Source organism: Cricetulus griseus, chromosome 4, assembly GCF_003668045.3.
Source record: "Cricetulus griseus strain 17A/GY chromosome 4, alternate assembly CriGri-PICRH-1.0, whole genome shotgun sequence".
Lineage (NCBI taxonomy): Eukaryota > Metazoa > Chordata > Mammalia > Rodentia > Cricetidae > Cricetulus > Cricetulus griseus.
In genome coordinates, this window is record NC_048597.1 from 117,098,247 (window position 1) to 117,121,484 (window position 23,238).

General features: G+C 41.6%; 1 protein-coding gene across 1 annotated transcript in view; it reads right to left on the reverse strand.

The window, feature by feature from the left end:
* Positions 1–18,874: 18,874 nt before the first annotated feature.
* The window catches only part of LOC100767391 (cytochrome P450 3A9), a 30,976-nt gene continuing 26,612 nt past the window's right edge, over positions 18,875–23,238 (reverse strand). Inside the window, exons 11-13 of the mRNA XM_027415265.2 lie at positions 22,703–22,929; positions 20,114–20,276; positions 18,875–19,155 (exon numbers count right to left, since the gene is read on the reverse strand). Of these exons, the coding sequence (XP_027271066.1) occupies positions 19,060–19,155; positions 20,114–20,276; positions 22,703–22,929 (486 nt within the window). The 3' untranslated portion in view covers positions 18,875–19,059. The remainder of the gene's footprint in view (positions 19,156–20,113; positions 20,277–22,702; positions 22,930–23,238) is intronic.

A 23,238-nucleotide genomic window follows, 5' to 3' on the forward strand; every position in this document is an offset into this window, starting at 1 on the left:
TTCTGGAAGTTTCTTTATTTTACAGGTTTGTTTTAGTTATCCCGTTTTTTTTTTTGCTTTTCCATATAAAGTTGGGTATTGTTCTTTCAAGCTCTGTGAAGGAATTGTGCTGGGATTTTGATGGGGATTGCATTGAATCTGAAGATTGCTTTTGGTAAGACTGCCATTTTTACTATGTTGATCCTGCCTATCCAACCTCTACCTGTTCTAACAGCTTGTCTCTCTACTTCTACTGGGTAAGTGTCACTATGGAGCTCCAGCTTTTTAATTTAAATTTTTAAAATTTATTTTAAGTGTATGGGTGTTTGCCTGCATGTGTTATCTTGTATACCACATTCCTGCAGTGCCTGAGAAGGCCAGAAGAGGGCATCAGACTCCACATTCCCCAGAACTGGAGTTACAGATGGTTGTGAGCCATCATGTGGGCGCTAGGAATTGAATCTGGGTCAATTAGCTACTGTGCCATTTCTCCTCTCTTAAATTAAAAAATAAAATTTAAAAAGAATAAATTGTTCCCACCTTAAAAATCTGACAGCAACTAATAATTGTGCAAAAAGTAAGGGGCTAAGAAGAAATTATTTTGTTTCTGTCATAGTGATCATATTTTCTGTAAAAAATCATCATGCACATCTGTAATTTTAGCCCTTAGGCGGTGGAGGCAGGAGGAATAGAAGTTTTCAATGGTTTCTTCACAAGTTTCTTATGAATTACAAAGGTGAAAACAAAACCATAGAAAACAAAACCAGCCAACACCTTTAGCCACACATTCCCTCTGCAGTTTACCCCACTGGAGATAGGGTTTTTCCTACTGGTTGTCTAGATGTAAATTCAAGTAGTTCAGATTTGAGTGACAGAGATGTGACATTTGTTCTGAGAGAGGTGACCCAGTAGCAGTGTTTGATTTCCAGCTATGACACTCATATCCATAGTTACTATTCAAGCTCTGAACATTAGTACATACCTAAATGTTTTTAGAAAATGGCTCAGGGTGTAAAACATGAGATGCCCAAGCATGAAGACTTGAGTTTGAATCCCCAAAATCCATGTGAAAAGCAGGGTGTAACAGTGTATGTCTATAAACCTGTCAACCTGGTGGGCAGAAGGAGGATCATTGTGGCTCACTGACCACCAGCCTAGCCCCAAGTTCAGTGAGAGACCCTGTCTCAAGGGAATAGGGTGGAGAGTGACAGACAGACACCTGATGTCCTCCTCTGGCCTGTAAGCATACTCACATTCACATATAACACACACATGTACAACACACACACACACACACACACACACACACACACACACACACACCTCTGTCTGCCATTTGTATATCCAAAAGTGTAGCTTTCTGGAAGTTGGCAGGAATCCCATTTCTTTGGAAAACTTTCTAATTCTCAGAAGAACTTGCCCTTCCTCCAAATGGCCCCAAGAGTAGACTGAAAACACTTTTTTTTTTTTTCGAGACAGGGTTTCTCTGTGGCTTTGGAGGCTGTTCTGGAACTAGCTCTTGTAGACCAGACTGGCCTCGAACTCACAGAGATCCGCCTGCTTCTGCCTCCCGAGTGCTGGGATTAAAGGCGTGAGCCACCAATGCCCGGCTTGTGAAACATGTTTTAAATTAAATTTTTAATTTTATTTTATATACCAATCACAGTTTCCCCTCTCTCATCTCCTCCCGTTCCCTTCCACAACCTCATTTCTCCCTTCCCCTCATTCACTCCTCAGAAAGGGTAAGGCCTCCCATGGGAGTCAACAAATCATAGAATATCAAGTTGAGGCAGGACCAAGCTCCTCCCTCCTGCATCAAGGCTGAGGGAGGCATCCTCCCATAAGGAATACCACTTTTGATTACCCATATGGGAGTCCCTGGCTTTGTAATTCTGGAGCTCATCTTCAGCTGTAGAAAATCCACTTGGTGCTGGAAGCAGAAAGGGAAACTTACATGTCAGAAAGTGAAATCCCAAATGTCATGTTTGGCTCACTTTTCAGAGTAAGGTTGCAAGTGTGGAAGCACATGCTAGTGTCCAAAGCCACCCACATGCCTTAGGGATATGGAAGTTTCCAAGAAGGAAATTAAGTTCTCATTCCAACAGCTTCTGGTCTTTGTTCTTTCTGACCCTGTTTCCCTAGCTTCTAAACTCCTACTTTGGGCCAGATAACTGCTTGTTCTTCAGATAACCACCTGCTCTTCCAGCTTACAAGCTTGATTACTCAAGGAGCTGCCCTCAGTTCTTCCCATTGTGCTGCCGTAATATTCTTCCTGCCTCTTTCTCTGTCTGCCTCTGTCTCTTCATGTCCATCTCTCCCTCTCTCCCTCTTTCTGTGGTGTATGTTCCCAAGCACGTGGGGGAGATCAGACTGTCCTGTGCCATCAGTCTGCTTTATTCCCTTGAGAAGGGTCTCTCACTGAATCTGGAGTGAGGCTGGTGGCTACCAAGCTCCAGTCATCCTCCTTTCTCTGTTCCTTACAGTGCCGAGGTTTTAGGCACACATCACAGTACCCAGATCTTTACTTAGGAGCAGGAATTCAGACTCATGTCCTCATGTTTGTGCAGCAAGCTGTCTTAGCCACTGAGGCCTCTCTCTATCCCCGTCTTGTCTTAGTTCTTATTTAGTAGGCACACATTTATCCCCTCATATTTCCTGATCACTGTCAGCTTTTGTTCAAGCATCTTGAAATATTGCATCAACAAAAGACATTAATCCAACCGTCAATGGTACCTTAGTATCCAATCCTGTCTCACTGACCTGCAGACACCCTTTGCTGGACACTAGGCAGCATGAAGGTCAACTGAGTTGTGCAGTTTGCAGATTTCATGCTCACCAATACAACACTGCCCTCTTCAGGCTAGATTAGAACTCAAATTTAATGCACACCATCCTTGAGGAATGTGCCAAATAAAAGATAAGAGGGTTGGAATTGTTCCATTAGGGTCTCAACTATGTATCCATAATACAGGCAGATCTTAAACTCACAGTATGGGTTCTGCCTCATCCTCTCAAATGCAGCGATTGCAGGTGTGTCCCACCATATATAAATAAGTTTGGGATTGGAAAGATTCTTTGCTAATCTAAAACTTGGAGAAGATTGTGGTATCAGTAAAACGTGTTTTTGTATGTACCAAAGTACTGTGTTTATAATTGTCCCTCTAGCCCCATCCCTTCCTCCTTTATCCCCCTCACTGGTCCTCTTACTCCCCCTCAACTGTCACTGTCTGTTTTCATGTCATACATGTGTACATATGTATGCATCCACGGATAGTGAGATGATGGGTGACGGATATATAGATAGCACACAGTGAAAGCATGCAGTATGTATACACATCTTTCTCCTTTACCTTCCTTTGTTCCCCGACATCCTTATGCCTTAGACCCCCTACCTTTTTTCAAGGTCTCTTTGTAGCTTCATATTCTTTATATAAATGTAGTTTCTTCTCCCTGAGAGCAGGGAAGATTTATTTTTCTGAGTTAGATCATTTCACTTAACGTGTTAATTTCTAGTTCTTTCCATTTTCCTGTAAAATTTTATTTTGAAATACACACACACACACACACACACACACACACACACACACACACACACACACCTAGATAGCAGTCAGAACTACCCAGTGAGATCAGAGAGAGAGAGAGAGAGAGAGAGAGAGAGAGAGAGAGAGAATCAAATCTCACTGGGTAGTCTTGGTTACTATCTAGTTTCAAAAATATATAAAGAAATATGCAAATCAAATGGTCACACCACATCATAGTTATCAAAATAGGAACTCCTTCATGGGAACCACACCACTCTACCTTTTATCTCTGAGGTGACTTTCCTTAATGCTATTTATGATGGCTTTTAAAAAAATCTGCAATATCCTCTGAAAACCTAGAGATATTCAATGCCTCTGAATTGGAGTAAGGAGCACAAACAGCACTAAAGGAGACAAGGGAAGCATAACAAATAGGCAAAATCCCACAAGTAGTTCACATTTTACCTGGGAAGATTGGGAAGTGAACGTGATCAGGGTGCATTATGTTAAACCCCAATAATCAATAAAATATTATGTTTGAAAGATACCAACAATTAAAACAAAAGTCTGAAGAAAGTCCCTAAAACTTCCACTAGGAGTGCTCCTATACAGCTAAATCAGTGGATGCGTCTACATTTTTAAAGTGGTGAAAGGAACAGGATTTTCTCCCCGACCTCTCACCCTACTATGTCCTATGATGTTCTCTCTTTCCATAATGTCCATAGTCTGGTGCTGTAATCAACCATGCTTTTCAAGAAAGTGGGCAAGAGAGAAACAGCACAGAATGACTTCCTCTACTCCGGTACAATGATACCGGGAATAATAACAGAGAGAAAATTGGGAAATTCACACATTTTTGGAAGCTAATATCTTCCAAAATAAAATTTTCAGTGGGCCAAAGAAGGTATCAATTATCCATTCAAGTAAATTCTATAGTTTGTGGGCTATATCTCATTAAAGCTACAGCTTAAAAAGAAAGAAGTAGGGACTGCTCACAGGATCTGAACTCAGCCAGTGGGCTCCAGCACACCCAGAACTGCCAAGGCCCCAGTAACAGTCCCACCTCCATCCACCAGCCCAGGTAGGACAGGGGCTGCTTCTGGTTTGGGTTCCCCTGCCCTGCTCATGGACACCTGGTTCTGGGGGACTGCTCACGGGATCTGAATTTGGCCAGCAGGTTCCAGCAAACCCAGAGACTGCCAAGGCCCCAGTAACAGTCCTGCCTCCATCCAGGAGAAGAGTACATACATCAGAGTATTGGAACTGTTTGCATCTACCAAAAGGGAACCTTAGTACCGTACCCACCAGGAGAGGAAGAGACTACACCCACCAGAAGAAAGGATGGGAAAAAGACAATATAAAAGCACATTCAACAACAGAAAAACCAATATGACACCACCAGAGACTAGGGACCATATACCAGGAAGACCAGAACATCACAATGCAGATGAAGCAGGAGAGAATGACCTTAAAAACATCTTCATGACACCCAAAACTAATCACTGAACTGAACTGGAATCCAGTTGCAGAGAAGGACAAGTGAAGAGCAAAGGGGTCCAGACCAGGCTGGTGAAACCACAGAAACAGCTGACCTGAACAACGGGGAGCTCTTGGTCCACAGACTGATAGCTGGGATACCAGCATGGGATGGATCCAGACCCCAAGAACATGGGTTTCAGTGAGGAAACCTTGGAAATCAACAGGAACTCCTGTAATAGTTCAGTACTTATCCCTAGCATAGGTGTGGACTCTGGCAGCCCATTCTACATAGAGGAATACTCCCAGAGCCAAGACACATGGGGGTGGGCCTAGGCCCTATCCCAAAGGATATGATAGACTCTGATGACACCCTATGGAAGACCTCACCATCCAGGGGGAGCAGAAAGGATATATGATAGGTAGGGTTTTAGTTGGGGGGATGGTAGGGGAGGAGAGGAGGGAGAAGGGAACTGGGATTGTCATGTAAAACAATCTTGTTTCTAATTCAAACAAATCTGCAAAAAAAGAGAAAGAAATGGAAGAAAAAACAAACCAAAAATACAAGATATCAACAAATCTTTTAAGGAAACATTTCAAGACCTAAAAACTGAAATAGAGACAATAAAGAAGGAATGATGGAAATAGAAAAGCTGATAAATGATCAGGAACTACAGATGTAAGCATAACCAACAGCATACAAGAGATGGAAGAGAGAATCTCAGGAGTTGAAGATACACTAGGAGAAATCAACCAAAGAAAATCTTAAGTCCAACAAATCCCTAACACAAAATATCCAGGAAATATGGGATGCCATGAAAAGACCAAACCTAAGAATAATATGTATAGAAGAAGGTGAAGAAATCCATCTCAAAGGCACAGAAAACATATTCAACAAAATCATAGAAGAAAACTTTGCCAACCTAAAGAAAGACGTGCCAATGAAAATACAAGAAGCTTACAGAACACCAAATAGACGACCAAAAAAGTCCCCTTACCACATAATAATCAAAACCCCAAATACACAGAATAAAGAGAAAATATTAAGAGTAGCACAGGAAAAAGGTCAAGTAATATATAAAGGCAAATGTATCAGAATCACACCTGACTTTTCCATGGAAACTCTGAAAGCCAGAAGGTCCTGGATAGATATTCTACCTACACTAAGAGACCACAGATGCCAGTCCATGAAGGTAGGTGGAATACATCTTATCCCTTGGAACTAAAGTTACATACAGATGGCTGTGAGCCGCTATGTAGAAGCCATGAATTGAGCCCGAGTCCTCTAAAAGAGCAAAAGTGCTCTTATCTCCATCCAAAACAAACAAGAATGAATAATCAATGGTCATTAATATCCCTCATATTAATGGTCTTAACTCGGGCCTATAAAAAGACACAGGTAGCAGAATGGATAAGAAGACAGAATCCATCCTTCTGCTGCATACAAGAAACACATCTCAACTTCAAAGAGAGATGGTACCTAAGAATTAAAGGTTGGGAAAAGATTTTCCAATCAAATGGACCCAAGAAACAAGCGGGGGTAGTAATCCTTATATCCAACAAATTGGATTTTAACTAAAATCAGTCAAAGGAGATGAAGGTCACTTCCTACTCATCACAGGAGAAATCCATCAGGATGAAGTCTCACTTCTGAACATTTATGCCCCAAATACAAACGTATCCACGATCATAAAAGAAGCATTAATAAAACTCAAATCACACATAAAACCACACATACTTATAGTGGGAGACTTCAACACCCCTCTCCCACCACTGGACAGGAACACCAGACAGAAACTTAAAAAAGAAACAAAGGAACTAATAGAAGTTATGGCACAATTGGGCTTAACAGACATCTATAGAACATTCCATCCGAATCAAAACAATATACCTTCTTCTCAGAGCCACATGGAACCTTCTCTAAAATCGACCACATACTTGGCAACATAGAAAACATCAACAGGTACAAATAAATTGAAATAACCCCCTGTGTCTTATCAGACCACCATGCTTTAAAGTTAGAATTCAACAACAACACGAATTACAGAAAACATACAAACTCATGGAAATTAAGTAACACCCAATTGCACAATTCATGGGTCCAGGAAGAAATAAAAAAAGAAATTAAAGATTTCCTAGATTCAATGAGAATTCGGACACAACATATCCAAATCTATGGGACACTTTGAAAGCAGTGCTAAGAGGAAAGATCATAGCGCTAAATACCCACATGCACAACTGAAAGCTTTAGAAAACAAAGAAGCCAATACACCCTGGAGGAGCAGACGCCAGGATATAATCAAATTGAGGGCTGTAATCAATAAAGTGGAAACTAGGAGAACAATTCAAAGAATCAATATAACAAAAAGTTGGTTCTTTGAGAAAATCAACAAGATAGACAAACCTTTATCCAAACTTACCAAACAACAAAGAGTGAACATGCAAATTAATAAAATCAGGAATGAAAAGGGGGACATAACAACAGACACGAAAGAAATCCAGAGAATCATCAGGTCCTACTTCGAAAACCTATATTCCTAAAAATTTGAAAATCTAAAGGAAATGGACAATTTTCTGGACAGATTTCACTTACTAAAATTAAATCAACAGATAAGCAACTTAAATAGACCCCTAATGAAATTGAAGAAGTCATCAGAAGTCTCCCAACCAAAAAAAGCCCAGGGCTTCAGTGCAGAATTCTACCAGAAACTCAAAATACAGCTAATACCAATTCTCCTCAAGGTATTCCACACAATAGAAGCAGAAGGGTCATTGCCAAACTCTTTTTATGAGGCTTCAATCACCTTGATACCCTAGCCACACAAAGACACGACTAAGAAAGAGAACTGCAGACCAATATCACTCATGAACATTGATGCAAAAATTCTCAATAAAATATTGGCAAATCGAATCCAAGAACACATCAGAGAAATCATCCACCATGATCAAATAGGCTTCATCCCAGGGTTGCAAGGATGGTTCAACATATGAAAAATCCATCAATGTAATCCACCATATAAACAGACTGAGGAAAAAGAATCCACATGATCATCTCACTAGACACCGAAAAAGCCTTTGACAAAATCCAACATCCCTTCATGATTAAGGTCTTGGAGAAATCAGGGATAACAGGAACATACCACAAGATAATAAAAGCAATATACAGAAAGCTGACAGCCAACATCAAATTAAATGGAGAGGAACTCAATGCAATTCCTCTAAAATCAGGAACAAGACAAGGCTGTCCACAATCTCCATACCTCTTCAATAATGTCCTTGAAGTTCTAACTAGAGCAATAAGACAACAAAAGGAGATCAGGGGAATACAAATCAGAAAGGAAGAAGTCAAACTCTCACTATTTGCAGATTATATGGTAGTCTACATAGGTGACCTGAAAAACTCTACCAGGGAACTCCTACACCTGATAAACACCTTCAGCAAAGTGGCAGGATATAGGATTAACTCAAAAAATCTGTAGCCCTACTATATAGGGATGACACATTGGTGGAGAAAGAAATCAGAGAAATATCACCCTTTAAAATTGCCACAAACAACATAAAATGCTTTGGGGTAACACTAACCAAAACAGTGAAAGACCTGTACCATAGAATTTTGAGTCTCTAAAGAAAGAAATTAAAGAAGATACCAGAAAATGGAAAGATCTCCCATGCTCTTGGATAGGCAGGATCAACATAGTAAAAATGGCAATCTTGCCAAAAGCAATCTACACATTCAATGTAATCCCCATCAAAATCCCAACACAATTCTTCAATGACCTTGAAAGAACAATTCTCAACTTTATATAGAGAAACAAAATAGGATAACCAAAACAACCCTGTACAATAGAGGAACTTCTGGAGGCATTACCATCCCTGACTTCAAGCTCTATTTCAGAGCTATAGTCCTGAAAACAGCTTGGTATTGGCACAAAAATAGACAGGTAGACCAATGGAATAGAGCCAAAAACCCTGATATTAACCCACACACCTACGAACACCTGATTTTTGATAAACAATCCAAATTTATACGATGGAACAAAGAGAACATCTTCAACAAATGGTGCTGACATAACTGGATGCAGACATGTAGAAGACTACAGATAGACCCAAGCCTTTTGCCCTACACAAAACTTAAGTCAAAATGGATCAAAGACCTCAACATAAACCCATCCACACTGAACCTCTTAGAAGATAAAGTGGGAAATACCCTTGAATTAATCGGTACAGGAGACTGTTTCCTGAACATAACACCAGTAGCACAGACACTGAGATCAACAATTAATAAATGGGACCTCCTGAAACTGAGAAGCTTCTGTAAGGCAAAGGAGACAGTCAGCAAGATAAAACGGCAGCCCACAGACTGGGAAAAGATATTCACCAACCCCACATCTGACAGAGGGCTGATCTCCAACACATACAAATTACTCAAAAAGTGAGTCTCCAAAACACCAAACAATCTAATTAAAAAATGGGGTACAGAACTAAATAGACAATTCTCAATAGAGGAATCTAAAATGGCTGAATGGCACATAAGAAAGTGTTCAACATCCTTTGCCATCAGGGAAATGCAAATCAAAACAACTCTGAGACACCGTTTTACTCCTATCAGAATGGCTAAAATCAAAAACATCAATGATAGTTTATTCTGGAGAGTATGTGGAGAATGGGAAACACTCCTCCACTGCTGGTGGGAGTGCCAACTTGTACAGCCACTTTGGAAATCAGTATGGTGATTCCTCAAGAAAATGGGAATCAACCTACCACAAGACACCGCAATTCCACTCTTAGGCATATACCCAAAAGATGCACATTCCTACAACAAGGACATCTGTTCAACGATGTTCATAGCAGCCCTATTTGTAATAGCCAGAACCTGGGAGCATCCTAGATGCCCCTCAACCGAAGAATGGATAGAGAAAATGTTGTACATTTACACAATGGAGTACTACTCAGCAGAAAAAAAAAATAATGGAATCTTGAAATTTGCAGGAAAATGGATGGAACTTGAAGAAATCATTTTGAGTGAGGTAACCCAATCACAAAAAGACAAACATGTTATGTACTCACTCATATGTGGATTTTAGACATAGAGTAAAGGATTACCAGCCTATAATCCGCACTGCCAGAGAAGCTAGTAAACAAGGAGGACCCTAAGAGAGACATACATGGTCCCCTGGAGAAGGGGAAAGGGACAAGATCTCTTGAGCAAATTGGGAGCCAGGGAGTTGGGGGGAGGGAGCTAGGAGAATGTAAATGGGAGAAGAGGAAGGATGCAGAGGTCATGAGGGAGCAGAAAGGTTGAGTCGGGGGAAGAATAGAAGAAAACAAGAAAGGAGATACCATAATAGAGTGAGACATTTTAGGGTTACAGAGGAATCAGGTACTAGGGAAAGGTTTGGAGATCTCCAAAGATGACACCAGCTAACAATCTAAGCAACAGAGGAGAGGCTCCCTTAAATGCCCTCTCCTGATAATGAGATTGTTGACGGTCTTATGCCATCCTATAGCCTTCATCCAGCAGCTGGTAGAAGTAGAAGCAGACACCCACAACTAATCACTGAACTGAACTGGAATCCAGTTGCAGAGAAGAAGGAGTGATGGGCAAAGTGGTCCACTTTTTGCTGGGATACTAGCATGGGACGGATCCAGACCCCAAGAACATGAGTTTCAGTGAGGAGAGCTCAGAAATCTATGGGACCTCCTGTAGTAGTTCAGAACTTATCCCTAGCATAGGTTTGGACTTTGGGAATACTCCCTGAGCCAAGACACATGGGGGTGGGCCTAGGCCCTATCCCAAAGGATATGATAGACTCTGATGACCCCATATGGAAGGCCTCACCCTCCCTGGGGAGCAGAAAGGATATATGATAGGTAGGGTTTTATTTGGAGGGGTAATAGGGGAGCAGGGGAGGCAGTGGAACTGGGATTGATATGTAAAACAATCTTGTTTGCAATTCAAAAAAATAAAGGAAAAAAAGAAAAGAAAAAAGAAAGAAGTATACACATTGATCAGCAGGAAAAATGGATGAAAGACATCCAGTATTAAGATCCTCATGACTCAAAAACTGAGGGTAAGGCCCTATTGCTGAAGACAACACCTGTATATCTCATTGAACATGGAGAAGTCAAGCTGGTGTCTAGCTAGAGCCTTCAGCCCTACTAACCAGTGTTCAAGACCCTAGAAGGTACCCAGCATGCTACCAGAGTATAAAGGTCAACATCAGCCCAGCTACAAACCCTTTGCTCTGCAGTGTTGACCTGTCTGCATGACACCATGGTGTAACTGTGACACAAACATTGTGCGAATAACAAAGCACTATCTGATTGGATTTAGGCCCACTCCATGAGGCAGAACCCATGCCTGACACTAAGAACCTGAGAGTAGGCAGGCTGTAGAACTAGCGGAAAACCAATACTTATTGTTCTATCAAAGGAGCATAGCAATAAAATATCTCCTAACAACATTCTGCTATACTCATAGATCAATGTCTCACTCAGCCATCATCATAGAAGCTTTCTCCTCAGCAGGTGGGAGCCAATACAAACACCTACAACTGTGCAATGTGCAGAGAGTGAGAGATCTTGGAATCCTCAGTTCCAAATGAGATGTCTTTATCAAATCCCTCCCCCCAGGGCACAGAGAATTATATGGAAGAGGAGGCTGAAAGATTGTAAGAGCCAGTGAGTATGGATCATAACAGGGAAACACTGTCCTCCACACAGAACAGGGATGATGCACACACAAACTCACAAAGACATGCTCAGCATGCTCAGGGCCTGCATGGATCTAAGCCAAATGGAGTCCCAGTGTTGAGATGTAGGCACGAACCCACATCCTTAACCATAAAGCTAGTTCCAGTTGACAACCACTCACAAAGGAAAAATTAGTTTCTCCAAGGAGTCTCACTGGGTACACAAACCCCACTTCAGGTCAGGCTCCATGATGCCTCCCAGTAGATGGCCAATGTAAAATGAAGTCAAGGGTATTTGGGGGTATTTTTATTGCTTCATATTTCTTTGTCTTGGCATTTTAAACCTTACTGGTCTTTTGCTTGTATATTATAGTTTCTGATTTGGGGGTTTTAGGGATTTTTCTATATGTATGTGCTTGTGCATATGGTCTGTGACCATATGAAAATGTAAAAACAACAAATACTCCTGGAAACAAACATCAAGAATCTCTTCAAAGTAGACTTGGGGGAATCCCACAGCTAAAGTGAGTGTTTGTCCCCAGTGTCAGGACTATCTGTGTTTACATCTGTGGTTCCTCTATAATTAAAAAATGGTCATCATTTATGGTACAAATGGTATCTATTCTCTGTCTTTATGAATTTGTTTTTTTCATGATACTGAACATACTTTGCCAGAGAAGTTCCCCAGTCCCTCACGTGGACAGCAGCCAACAGAGAGATGCAAAATTGGTCAAAGTGTTGAGAAATGGAGACCAAGGGTTCAGCCCTAAATGGGACATCTGTATTAACATCCCTCCTTGGTCCAGTGGAAAGAGAGGTTGGAAGAGTGCAGGAGGCAGAAGATTGGGTGGATTGCTGAGAAATGCTGTTTTCTGGACCTGACAGGGCTATCCAAGTTATGGTCACCTGCCACTCAAAGACCAAGCCACTCAAAATTCTGGCACAGAGGGGGTAGGTGGTCTCCAGGCCTCCTCCCACACTGAGGAGCTGCTGACAGTTGATGTTTTCTAGGCAACATCTTTAGAACATGATGTCACTTGTTAGGATTCTATGCTCCAATAGATGGCTACATACACATTAACATATGGGCAACACTAAACAGAGTTAGTGGGCATTAACAAAATAAGACATGTGTTTGGCTGGAAGAGGGAGGCATGAAGGAGCTGGAAGGGAGAAACAGAGGCTTATATATGCTTGAATTTTATTGTATGTACATATTAAATTCCCCAAACAAAAATGTAAAATCTTTTTGCCTGTAGTCATTAACTTCATTTCTGTGGGAAGGTCTGAATGGAACATCATGACAGTGAGTATATGGTTGAGAAAAACAATTTATCCAATTGCAACTGGGAAGGAGATGAGGGGAGGGAGTGGGGGAAACTGAGGAACTTAGAGGATCTGATGAGAGAAAATATACTCTTTAAAGTCAGGACTCCAGTTGTAGAAGTTAACATTCAAAGACTATGTATGATATTACAAACCTGATTTCAGAACTTTGGACTTTAAGCAGGAAATAGAAAGTTTCAAAGGGCATTGAGCCCCAGGCAGGGGAAAAGGAAAAAGGTTGAGAGTTGTAAAATTGTTCACACCCCACAGATCGTGAAAACATTGTCCTTTGACATTGTAACTCACTCTAATATATGTTCATGATGAAATTGTTAGTATCTGCAACCTAACTATTTGTGTTATGCAAATGTTATTAGAAACTAGAAGTCAGAGTTCATTCTAACAGGAATGTAACGTGTAATTTACAAGCCTTATGATAGAAATATGTTTAAGAGAACAAACTTAAGTCGTGTCTGTACCAGAGGCACTGAAGACATTCCCACACAGGTTTTAAAAAGCCATTTTAGCCATTTTATACCTCTCCTTCCCACAGGAGAATGTTTGAGGCTGCAAGAGCTCAGGTGCTACCTCCTGGTGGATTTTTTCTGCTTCAGGAACAATTGGAGCTGGACCATGGCCCATTCCCCATTAACCTTGTTTGTTACAGAGACTGATTCCAGCCAGAGACGGATATGGTTTTCCTTGCCTACAGGGATTCCTAAGACGGAACATGAATGAGGAAATGTGTGGTTCTATGACTGACCCCCCTGGTAGGTTGAAGGGAGCCACCTAAGCCAGGCACAGTCATCTGTCCCATTGCAGAAGCACAGGTTTCTTTTTATTAATTTAAGAGAGGGGAATTGTCGGGAGCTGAATATTGTGCTATTAGAGGATTTCTTGGGGTCCAAAGCTCTGGAGCTCCAGTTTACATTGTATTGCAGATGCCAGCTGATTTGCTGTTGAATGGCATAGCCTCAGTGGAGAATGTCCCCTAGTTTTGCATCTCTACAGAACTAAGCATTTGGGTGGAGGGTTAGGTCTACGTGACAGTGAGGAGAGAGTTAGGAGATATTGGTCTACATGAGGAGAGACAGTTGAGAGAGATCAGCTGATAGGGTCTAGGGAGATGGAAGAGAAATGGTCTCAGGATCAGGGAAGAATGGTTAGATTACAGCCAGGAAGATGCTGAATAAAGGAGAGACTCCAGTTTTGCATCATGGAACTAAGAGCTCTCTAAAGATGATAAGATGCCAATGTTTGGTCTTTATCACCATTGGGTTGCTAGGAATTTCCAAGTCCATGATCCCCCACTCAGGCAGGACTTCATGGCTTCTGTGGTTTGGGGCTGAGACATGCTGGGCCACAACAATCTATCTCTATATCTGTATCTCCATACTTGTGAGTGTACACACACACACACACACACACACACACACAATTAGACATACAAATATGCACATAAAATATATAAAACTCTTCTGGAACAAACATAGTTTACTCTGAAAACTTAATTTGCTTAAGAGGATCTTGCAATAGGGGCAATATGACCTTTGTCTGTATATGCCTATAGTCTAACTGGGTAGGATACCCTAGTGATTTCTTTTTTTTATGTTTTTTTTTGTTTTTGTTTTGGTTTTTTGGTTTTTTTTTTTTTTTGAGACAGGGTTTCTCTGTGTAGCTTTGGAGCCTATCCTGGCACTCACTCTGGAGACCAGGCTGGCCTCAAACTCATTTCTCTGTATTGTTTTGGAGGTTCTCCTAGAACTCGATCTGGAGACCAGGCTGGCCTCGAACTCACAGAGATCCACCTGCCTCTGCCTCCGGAGTGCTGGGATTAAAGGTGTGTGCCACCAATGCTCTGCTTAGCCTAGCCATTTCTTGAGACTAAAATCCAGCCAGCACTATGGCCAATCCAGTGCAAAGTCTTGGCCTTCAAAGGGACATAAAATAGAACAGTGTTCTATTTCAAATGATAGCTTTAAACTTGAGGAGATGTGTACAGTAAGAACAGCTGTAGTTGTAAAGGCAGACATTGTGTGCTAGAAATACATCCTGATAGCCTCCACACTCATCCTCATCCACGTTCATTGACTCATTTACTGCATGTCTTAACAACTTTCTATAAATACTTAGATGACTCACAGCCAGACAGAGGATAAAGGTGAGTCACAGCCTGAAGCTATTCTGATTTCAGTCTGAGTTGAGGTGATGTTTACATCACATTTAACCAGAACTAATCATACAGGTGTTTGAAGTACACAGACTTAGCAGTACTTATGTACTTTCCCTTTTCCTAGCAAGTCAAAGTTCAATTTTAGAAAACAGTGAAGAGCATTAGACTTACAAATAAATACAGTCTTGGTATTGATCTGCTACCAGTGTTAGTGCAGAAGTCAGGCCCCTGAGAATCCCAACAGCATAGGCTGAACCATCAATCTGAATGTGATAATTAAAGAGATGAATAGAGAAAAAGGGGGGAGATTTGATGACAACTATGGTGAGAAAACAGACAAAGGAGTTCATTGACAACAAGACTGCTAACAGTAGCTTTGAGATGGTGTGAGTATGTTGTGTGCATGTGTGCGTTGTTGAGTTTTAAATTTTATTTGATCTGAGTTAATTTAAATAATAGTCACAGATGGTCAGTGGCTATTGTATTAAACACAGTTCTTCCAAATGATCCTTCTCTTTCTTATACAGGCCCATACCTTTTGGAATGGATGTAGGTTACAAGTCAACATTAAGTGTCTTCGGCTATTGCTCTTCACCTTCATTTTTTGAGGCAGGGTTTCTCACCAGTTGGCTACAGTGGCTAAATAGCAAGCCTAGGGAATCCTCTTGTCTCTTTTTACATTGGTACTTGGGAAATGATTGGTGTCTTTATCCTTGCACAGCAAGCACTTTACTCAGTGACATCTCCTCAGCCCCTGGGCTTTGCTATTTTATAGAAAGAAAGCAAAGGATGATGTGTTTAGGGTATTGTGCTGGTTAGTTTTTTTTTAATGTCAGTCCGACACAAATTAGGGTCCTCTGGGAAGAAGGAATCTTAGTGGAGAAAACTGTTGCCAAAGACTGGCCCGTAGGCAGTCTGTAGTGATTCACTTAATCAGCAATGTGGGAGGGCCCAGTCACTGTGAGTGGTACTACCACTCAAAAGATAAGAAAGCAGGTTCTATAAAAAAGCAGGCTGAGTAAGTCATGAGGAGCAAGAAAGTACCCCATGACTTCTGCTTCATTTACTGCCTCCAGATTCCTGCCTTGTACTCTAGTTTTGACTTCTCTGGATGGTGGACTGACTCCAAGCTGTGACAGGAACAAATCCTTTCCTCCCTAAGCTGCATTTGGTTGTGGTGCTTTCTCACAGCAATAGAAACCCTAAGACAGATATGCATGGTAGGCAGAAAGGTAATCTTGGCCAAACCGTGATGCAAATAATCCTATTTCAGTTCTGCTTTTGCAGGGGCTCTGGAAAAGCTGTTGTTGCTGTCATCATTTGCATCCCCAACAGATGGTTGCATGGTTGCTCCTACTCTAAGATACAGCCTTACCATCAGAGATAGTCTCTCTCTCTCTCTCTCTCTCTCTCTCTCTCTCTCTCTCTCTCTCTCGTGTGATCGTGTTTGCATGTGTGATCTGTCATATAGATTTCATTGCTGTGTGAATGTAGCTTTGCTCTTTGATTCTTTTCAATCTGTCACATCCTTCTTATAGTCCTAATTCAGTAGGAAAAAGTTAGAGGCAGAAACAGGACAAAATGGTCAATATCCAATGCTCTCCCTTAGATCTTTCTGACCCTTTCACCTGGTGGCATGAACATTGCAATCAGTATGCTGTTGCTTCTCTTTTAAGTTGGTAGCTTCTGAACTATGACTCATGGGAAGCATTGACCTCCACTGGTTGAGTGAATTGCCTTCAGTAAGATAGAGGAAGCATTACTCTGAACAATCTGCTTGTTACATCCCAATTCCAGAGGTCATAATCTTTTAAAAACATTTTTATTTAATATTCTCTCATTTTACATACCAATTCCAGTTCCCACTGCCTCCTGCTCTCCCCACCTTCCCCCCACCCCATCCCATCCACTCCTCAGAGAGGGTGAGGCTTCCCATATGGAGCCAACAAAGTCTGACATACCTCTTTGAGACAGGACCAAGGCCCTCCCCCCTATATATAGGCTGGACAAGGTATCCCTCCAAAGAGAATGGGCTCCAAAAAGCCAGTTCAAGCACTAGGGATAAATCCAGGTCCTACTGCCAGTGGCCTCACAGATATGCATGTGTGACCCAAGCCACACAAGTGTCACCTGACATAGCAGGCAGACTCATATAAAAGTAGGGACAAGCTGGAAGTTGTCCTTTTTCTCTTGCTCTTCCTCCTGGTCTCTGCTTTGGAGTTGCCATGTGATCTGCTGGCAAAAGAGGGTGCTTACTGTCAGCGTCCTCCATAAGATAAGTCTTATGATTATGGTTGATAATTAAGACTGAGCTAGCAGATGAAAAACCTAGTCATTGGCCAAGCAGCATTTGTACCTAATATAAGTCTCTCTGTGTTACTTGGGACCTTAACATGGCAGCGGGTGAAACTCGCAGAAAGTGCCCATGTGGTGGCAGGGCTCGGGTGGCTTTGGTGGAAAGATTTATCATTACAGAATTGTGTCAGGAGAGCTCTTCCTCCTGCTCTCTTCTCTGCTCTGGAGCTGCCATGAGATCCCGGGAAGAGGACGCCAGCAGAAGGCATCCTCCATAAGATAAGTCTTATAAAATATACAGATTTATGGTAATTAAGACCAAGCTAGCATATAAGAAATCCTAGTCAATTGGCCAGCAGCATTGTAAATTAACATAAGTTTCTGTGTATTATTTGGGGCCTTAAAGCTGTGGCGTGTGGAACTCAGGTGGCCTGGTGGAAAGTAGCCACATGGTGGCGGGGCTTAGGTGGCTTGGCAGAAAGATTTATCGTTACAGTCACCCACATTCAGAGGGTCCAGTTTGGTCCCATGCAGGTTCCCATCTGTCAGTTTGGAGTCAGTGAGCTCACACTAGCTCAGGTCAGCTGTCTCTGTGGGTATCCTCAAAATGATCTTGACCCCTTTGCTCAGATTATCACTCCTCCGTCTCTTTGACCCTTTCCACTAATGCTTAGGGTCTTAGTTGGTGTCATCTTTGTGGATTCCCAGGGATTTCCTTAGAGCCAGGTTTCTTACTAGCCCCCCAACAGAGGTCATAATCTTTTAATTAACCATTTGTATCTATCCATGTATTTATCCATGTTTTGTGCACATATGCATGTGTGGTGTCACATGTGTGTGGGTGAGAGCATGTGCACATATGTTCAGGGTGCTTATGGAAGTTCAAAGTTGACAAAGTCTTTCTTAGTCCCTCTCCACTTTACTGAGGCATACAGATGACAAACTGACTGGTCTAGTCAGTCAATTTGTCCAAGGGGTACTCTGTCCTGCCTTTCCAGTGTTGGGATTGTGGGTGGCCATCATCTTTTAATTTCATTTTGGGGCTCTGAATTCCAGCTCTTACATTCGCACAGTGTGTGCTTTGTCCACACAGGTACATCCTCAGCCTGTATATCCCAACTGTGCAAAAGCATCCAGACAAGAGCAGCACTGTTTCTAATGAAGAAAGCTGCCTATTCCTTTGGGAGGTAACAGTTTAGCTGGGTATGGTAGTGCAGGATGATAATCTCAGTACTTGGGAGGTGGTATCAGGGTTTCCAGGATACCCATTGCTATGTAGTGAGTTTTAGCCAGCCTGGGGTACATATGACACTTTTAAAGACAACCAACTAGCCAAACCAATCCAACCAAACCAAAAGTGAAACAAACAAAAATAAACACACACACACACAGATACACAAATACTCTTGCTTTGGTCTATTTTGATAAGTGAGTGATTTTTGAGCTTCAGTGGCTAAAGGAGAAGAGCAGGTTGATGAATGCGCAGAGTCCCTCATACATAAAAAGAATCAATCCCATCTTCATTTGTGCATTTTCTTCACAAAATCATTTGACTTCCGGTGTCACGGGTCGCAGCATCACAGTCAGCTTTATGTCAAGCTCTACTTATGGTTTCATCTCTTAATATAGCTCTTAGAATGATGGGTTTTTCTGGTTGAAAAAATCCTTGTTTTCTCAGTTTTAAAGGGATCTACAACAGTTAAACAAATAGTGAGAGGCTAGCACAGAAGCAAGGAAGAGATTCATTAAGGACAAATACACCTTCCCATGCACATGCAGGCTATGTTTTCTCAGTTGCCAATCCTTAGGAAGCATGTTTTTAAATGTTTGGAGTCTGGGGAAAAACCTTAAGTCTTCATGCTTCTAGTGCAGACACTCTCCTGAATGAACCACTACCCAGTCCCTGTATTTAGAAAATATATTTCAGATATTTAGAAAATATCTTTTAGAAAATATCTTTTAAAGTAAAAGATAAAGCCCCTGCCCCCATACCAGAGACCCCCAATCTCAACAGATATCACAAAAGAAGTTACTTGGCTCATAGAATAAATTAAGAAGTGAACAAGTGTTGGGGGCCATGGCAAAAGTAATCTTGGGCCTGTAAGAGACTTGGGCAGAAGCTGCCGGTATAACACATTATAATTAAAAGACTAGCTGCCTTCATTCCTTTCCTCCCTGATACATAACATCTGGGCTCATGAAGCAGTTTATAGAAGGAAAGATACATTTCTTGGTCAGGTTACCTAGCAACCCTTCCCCCTTCTAACCCACTATCTAACACCTGCACCCCTCGACCTTGGTAACCTCCTGCAGTCTCAAGGATTCACACAAGGGACATTTCTCAGCCTGGTTATCAGGCAAGTAGCCTTGAACAACCTCTCCCTTCCTGCCAAGCTCCCCGCATGGCACCCCTATAGAAGGTCCCTGTGAAAAATAAAAATTTGTGGCTTGATCAGAAACCTGTCTTGCTGTCGTTCTTTGTTCCTCCTGACCCTATCGTTCTAGGTTCTTTGGTGACTGCAGCACATGGGGTGTGAGCTCATGTGATACCCTGCAGGTTGGGGCAAGCAAGTGTATACTTTTCTACACATAGATGGCCCAAATTAAAAAGCCAAACAGTATGTAACTTACTGAAAGAGCACACTGACCTGAGTTTCCTCACAAGGCTGGAAGGAGAAGTTCTGTAGGACTCTGACAAGAGCAACTTTCATGTTCATGAGAGCAAACCTCATGCCAATACAGTTCCTGGGTCCATCCCCAAAGGGCAGGAATGTGTAAGGATTGATGCTGCCCTGGTTCTTCTTGTTGAATCTGGTCCCATGGGAATAGATGAAGACGAGTTAACAAGGCACACAACCCACAACAGTCCCTAGTTCGATATCTCTTAGATACCCATAAGCAGTAGTAGGCAGGATGCTTGCCTAGGCTGCTTGTCAAAATTCTGCTGGAGCTCTTAAAAGTTAATTTTTGACAGTTTCTTAGTTGTATACAATACACTGTGATCTCACTTCTTTCGTTCCATTGTCCTCTCCTACTTTCCTGCCTCATTGCGTGTGTGTGTGTGTGTGTGTGTGTGTGTGTGTCCCCACATGCATGCAAGTCACAGATGTTGTGTGTTTACAATGGCAATGGCCATGACTTGTCCACAAGACATTCTATGGCAGACCTCCACACCCTCTAGCCACTATAGTCTGTCCTTTCCATCTTCTGTGATGTTTCCTAGGTGTTGGAGTGGGTGATGCACTGTAGAAATTGTAGGCTACAAGCGGCTCCCTCTCTCTTTACTACAGAGAAGCTTTTAGTACGTTGGTCAATGCTGTTCAAAAGAACATTTATTTATTACTTATTTATTCTGGCTGGCCTGAATCTCTTTATGTAAACCAGGCTGGTCTTAAACTCACAGAGCTCCACCTGCCTCTGCCTCCCAAGTGCTGGTACTGAAGGTGTGTGCTACCACACCCACTTTCAGAAAATTTATCTGAATTTAGCCCAGTGATGAGCTTGTATTTTGACACACATGAAATGAGACCAATTGAAGGAAAGCCTGTTCTTGCCTCAACTAACACTTCTGCTGTCACATGTGCATTTGTTTTCCTTTTGTGCTCTGTGATTCTCTCCTCTCCTCTCAATTCTTCTTCTTTGACTACATTCCCTGTCTTCCTTTTCCTAGTTCCCTTTTCTCTTCCCCTCACTCTCTCTCCAACCTTCCCTCCTGCATTCCTTCCTTCCGCCTACCTTTCTATATCTCCTTTCTTTCTTTCTTTCTTTCTTTCTTTCTTTCTTTCTCTTTATTTTCCTCATCCATCCCGCTTTTCTTTCCATCCCTTCTTTTCTTCGCTTCTTCTTACTTCCTTTCTTTACTGAGTATTTAAGTTAGATATCTTACAAAATATACAAAGTCACTCCAGTGTAATATCATCAAAGTTTTTCTTTGTATGTTTCCTTGCATATAAAATTCTGGCAGAATAGATACATTTTATTTAAATTTGATATTAAAATATTTAAGAGAAGAATAATGATTTTAAAAAGGTGATAATTGTTATGTGGTTATGTACTTCAAACTGTACTTTATGTTTTGAAGAAAATTCTGAAGCATTTATGGGGTGTATGTTACACACACACACACACACACACACACACACACACACACACACACACACAACATGGCAGTTGGGAGAGACATTGTGTCTTTGGAAGATGTGTAGGAGGAACAGACATGTGTGAATGAGCACACAGAGATCCATTTAAAGTGCTGCATATATAATTTTTATATGTTACTTTCTATATAATTTATATGTATTGTTTTTGGGCACTTGTCAAACATTCTCTCAAATAGACATATAATTTGGATTTTAATCAGTTTTTGAAGTAGTCCCTATATAAAGTAGGCATGTATTAATCTGTTTCACTATTAAAAATTCAACATAAATATAATAATAGTTTTTTAATAGTCACAGTACTATAGGAGGTGGAATTGCTGAGACTGGAGGGAACATATTAGTCATATAGAATGGATCAACTCTGATTGATTTCTTCAGTAAATATCTTGGTGGCAACAGGCATGCCATAACCAGTAAGGCATGTATTCTGACAGCAGAAAGTCCACAGCTAGGCGTTAGTACATATCTGGATCATAGCTCCTCTGATTTGCTAGTCTCAGTGCTACCACCTCCATTCTCTGTTCTGGTTACCAACAGGAAATCAAGAAAATAGTATTTTTAGACTTAAAACTTTGACAGAAGCCTGACTTTGGTTCCAAAACTCCCAGAAGAATCTACTTGAGGCATCTCCAAAGAAGGATGTCTCAGGGTTCTGTCTTGGCCTTAGAAGAGTTATTAAGTATAAGAGAGGTGGCTAGGATGGCAGCTAGAGATAGAACTTTGAGGCCCAAGGGCTCCTCTATCTTCAGCAGGGCTGCTGTAACTATAATGGAGGAAGGCTTCCAGGCCTACTGTGACACCATTAAAGACATAATAGAAGGTCCAGGAGGCAAAATCTTGTCAAGTGGGAAATGCAGATGCTATCTAAAAGTGACAGGGACAGCTAATGGAAATGGTAAGGAAAACCTGAGATACATGAAAAGCATAATACACAAGAGTGCTGAGGAAATTATGGTAGATGATACACTTCCTAAAAGTTTACACAGACAGACAGACAGACAGGCAGGCAGAGAGAGGCACATATCATGCTCAGACTAGTCCAGTTCTGGGTTGTTTATCTTTCCCACATCTCTGTACCTTTCAGGGCAGAACTCCTCAGGCTCTGGCCAGCACTTTGGGTCTTTGTGAAGAGCAAAGGTCGGTACCACCACTAAAGTTCCTTTAGGAATGAGTGCCCCATTGACTTCAACATCGGTCTTACAGACCCTCTCAATTCTTCCACCGACAGGATATAATCTGAGAGTCTCATTCACCACCATGTCCAGATACTCCATTTGCACCAGGGCATCATAGGTGGCAGGTGCCTGGATGAATAGGCAGGGAGAGAGAGGGAGAGAGAGAGAGAGAGAGAGAGAGAGAGAGAGAGAGAGAGAGAGAGGATGCATGAATTAATATTTTGAATTAATTTTTATCTATGGAGCACTACTGAGGTGTTTGGGGCTCCACAGAACAACTCCTATTGATAAAGAACTTTAGCATTTACAGAGCATTTTTTTTTTCTGAGACAGGGTTTCTCTGTGTAACAGGTCTGGCTCTCCTGGAACTCAATTTATAGATCTGGCTGGCCTTAAACTCACAGAGATGCTCCTGCCTTTGCCCCTGAGTGCTGGGAT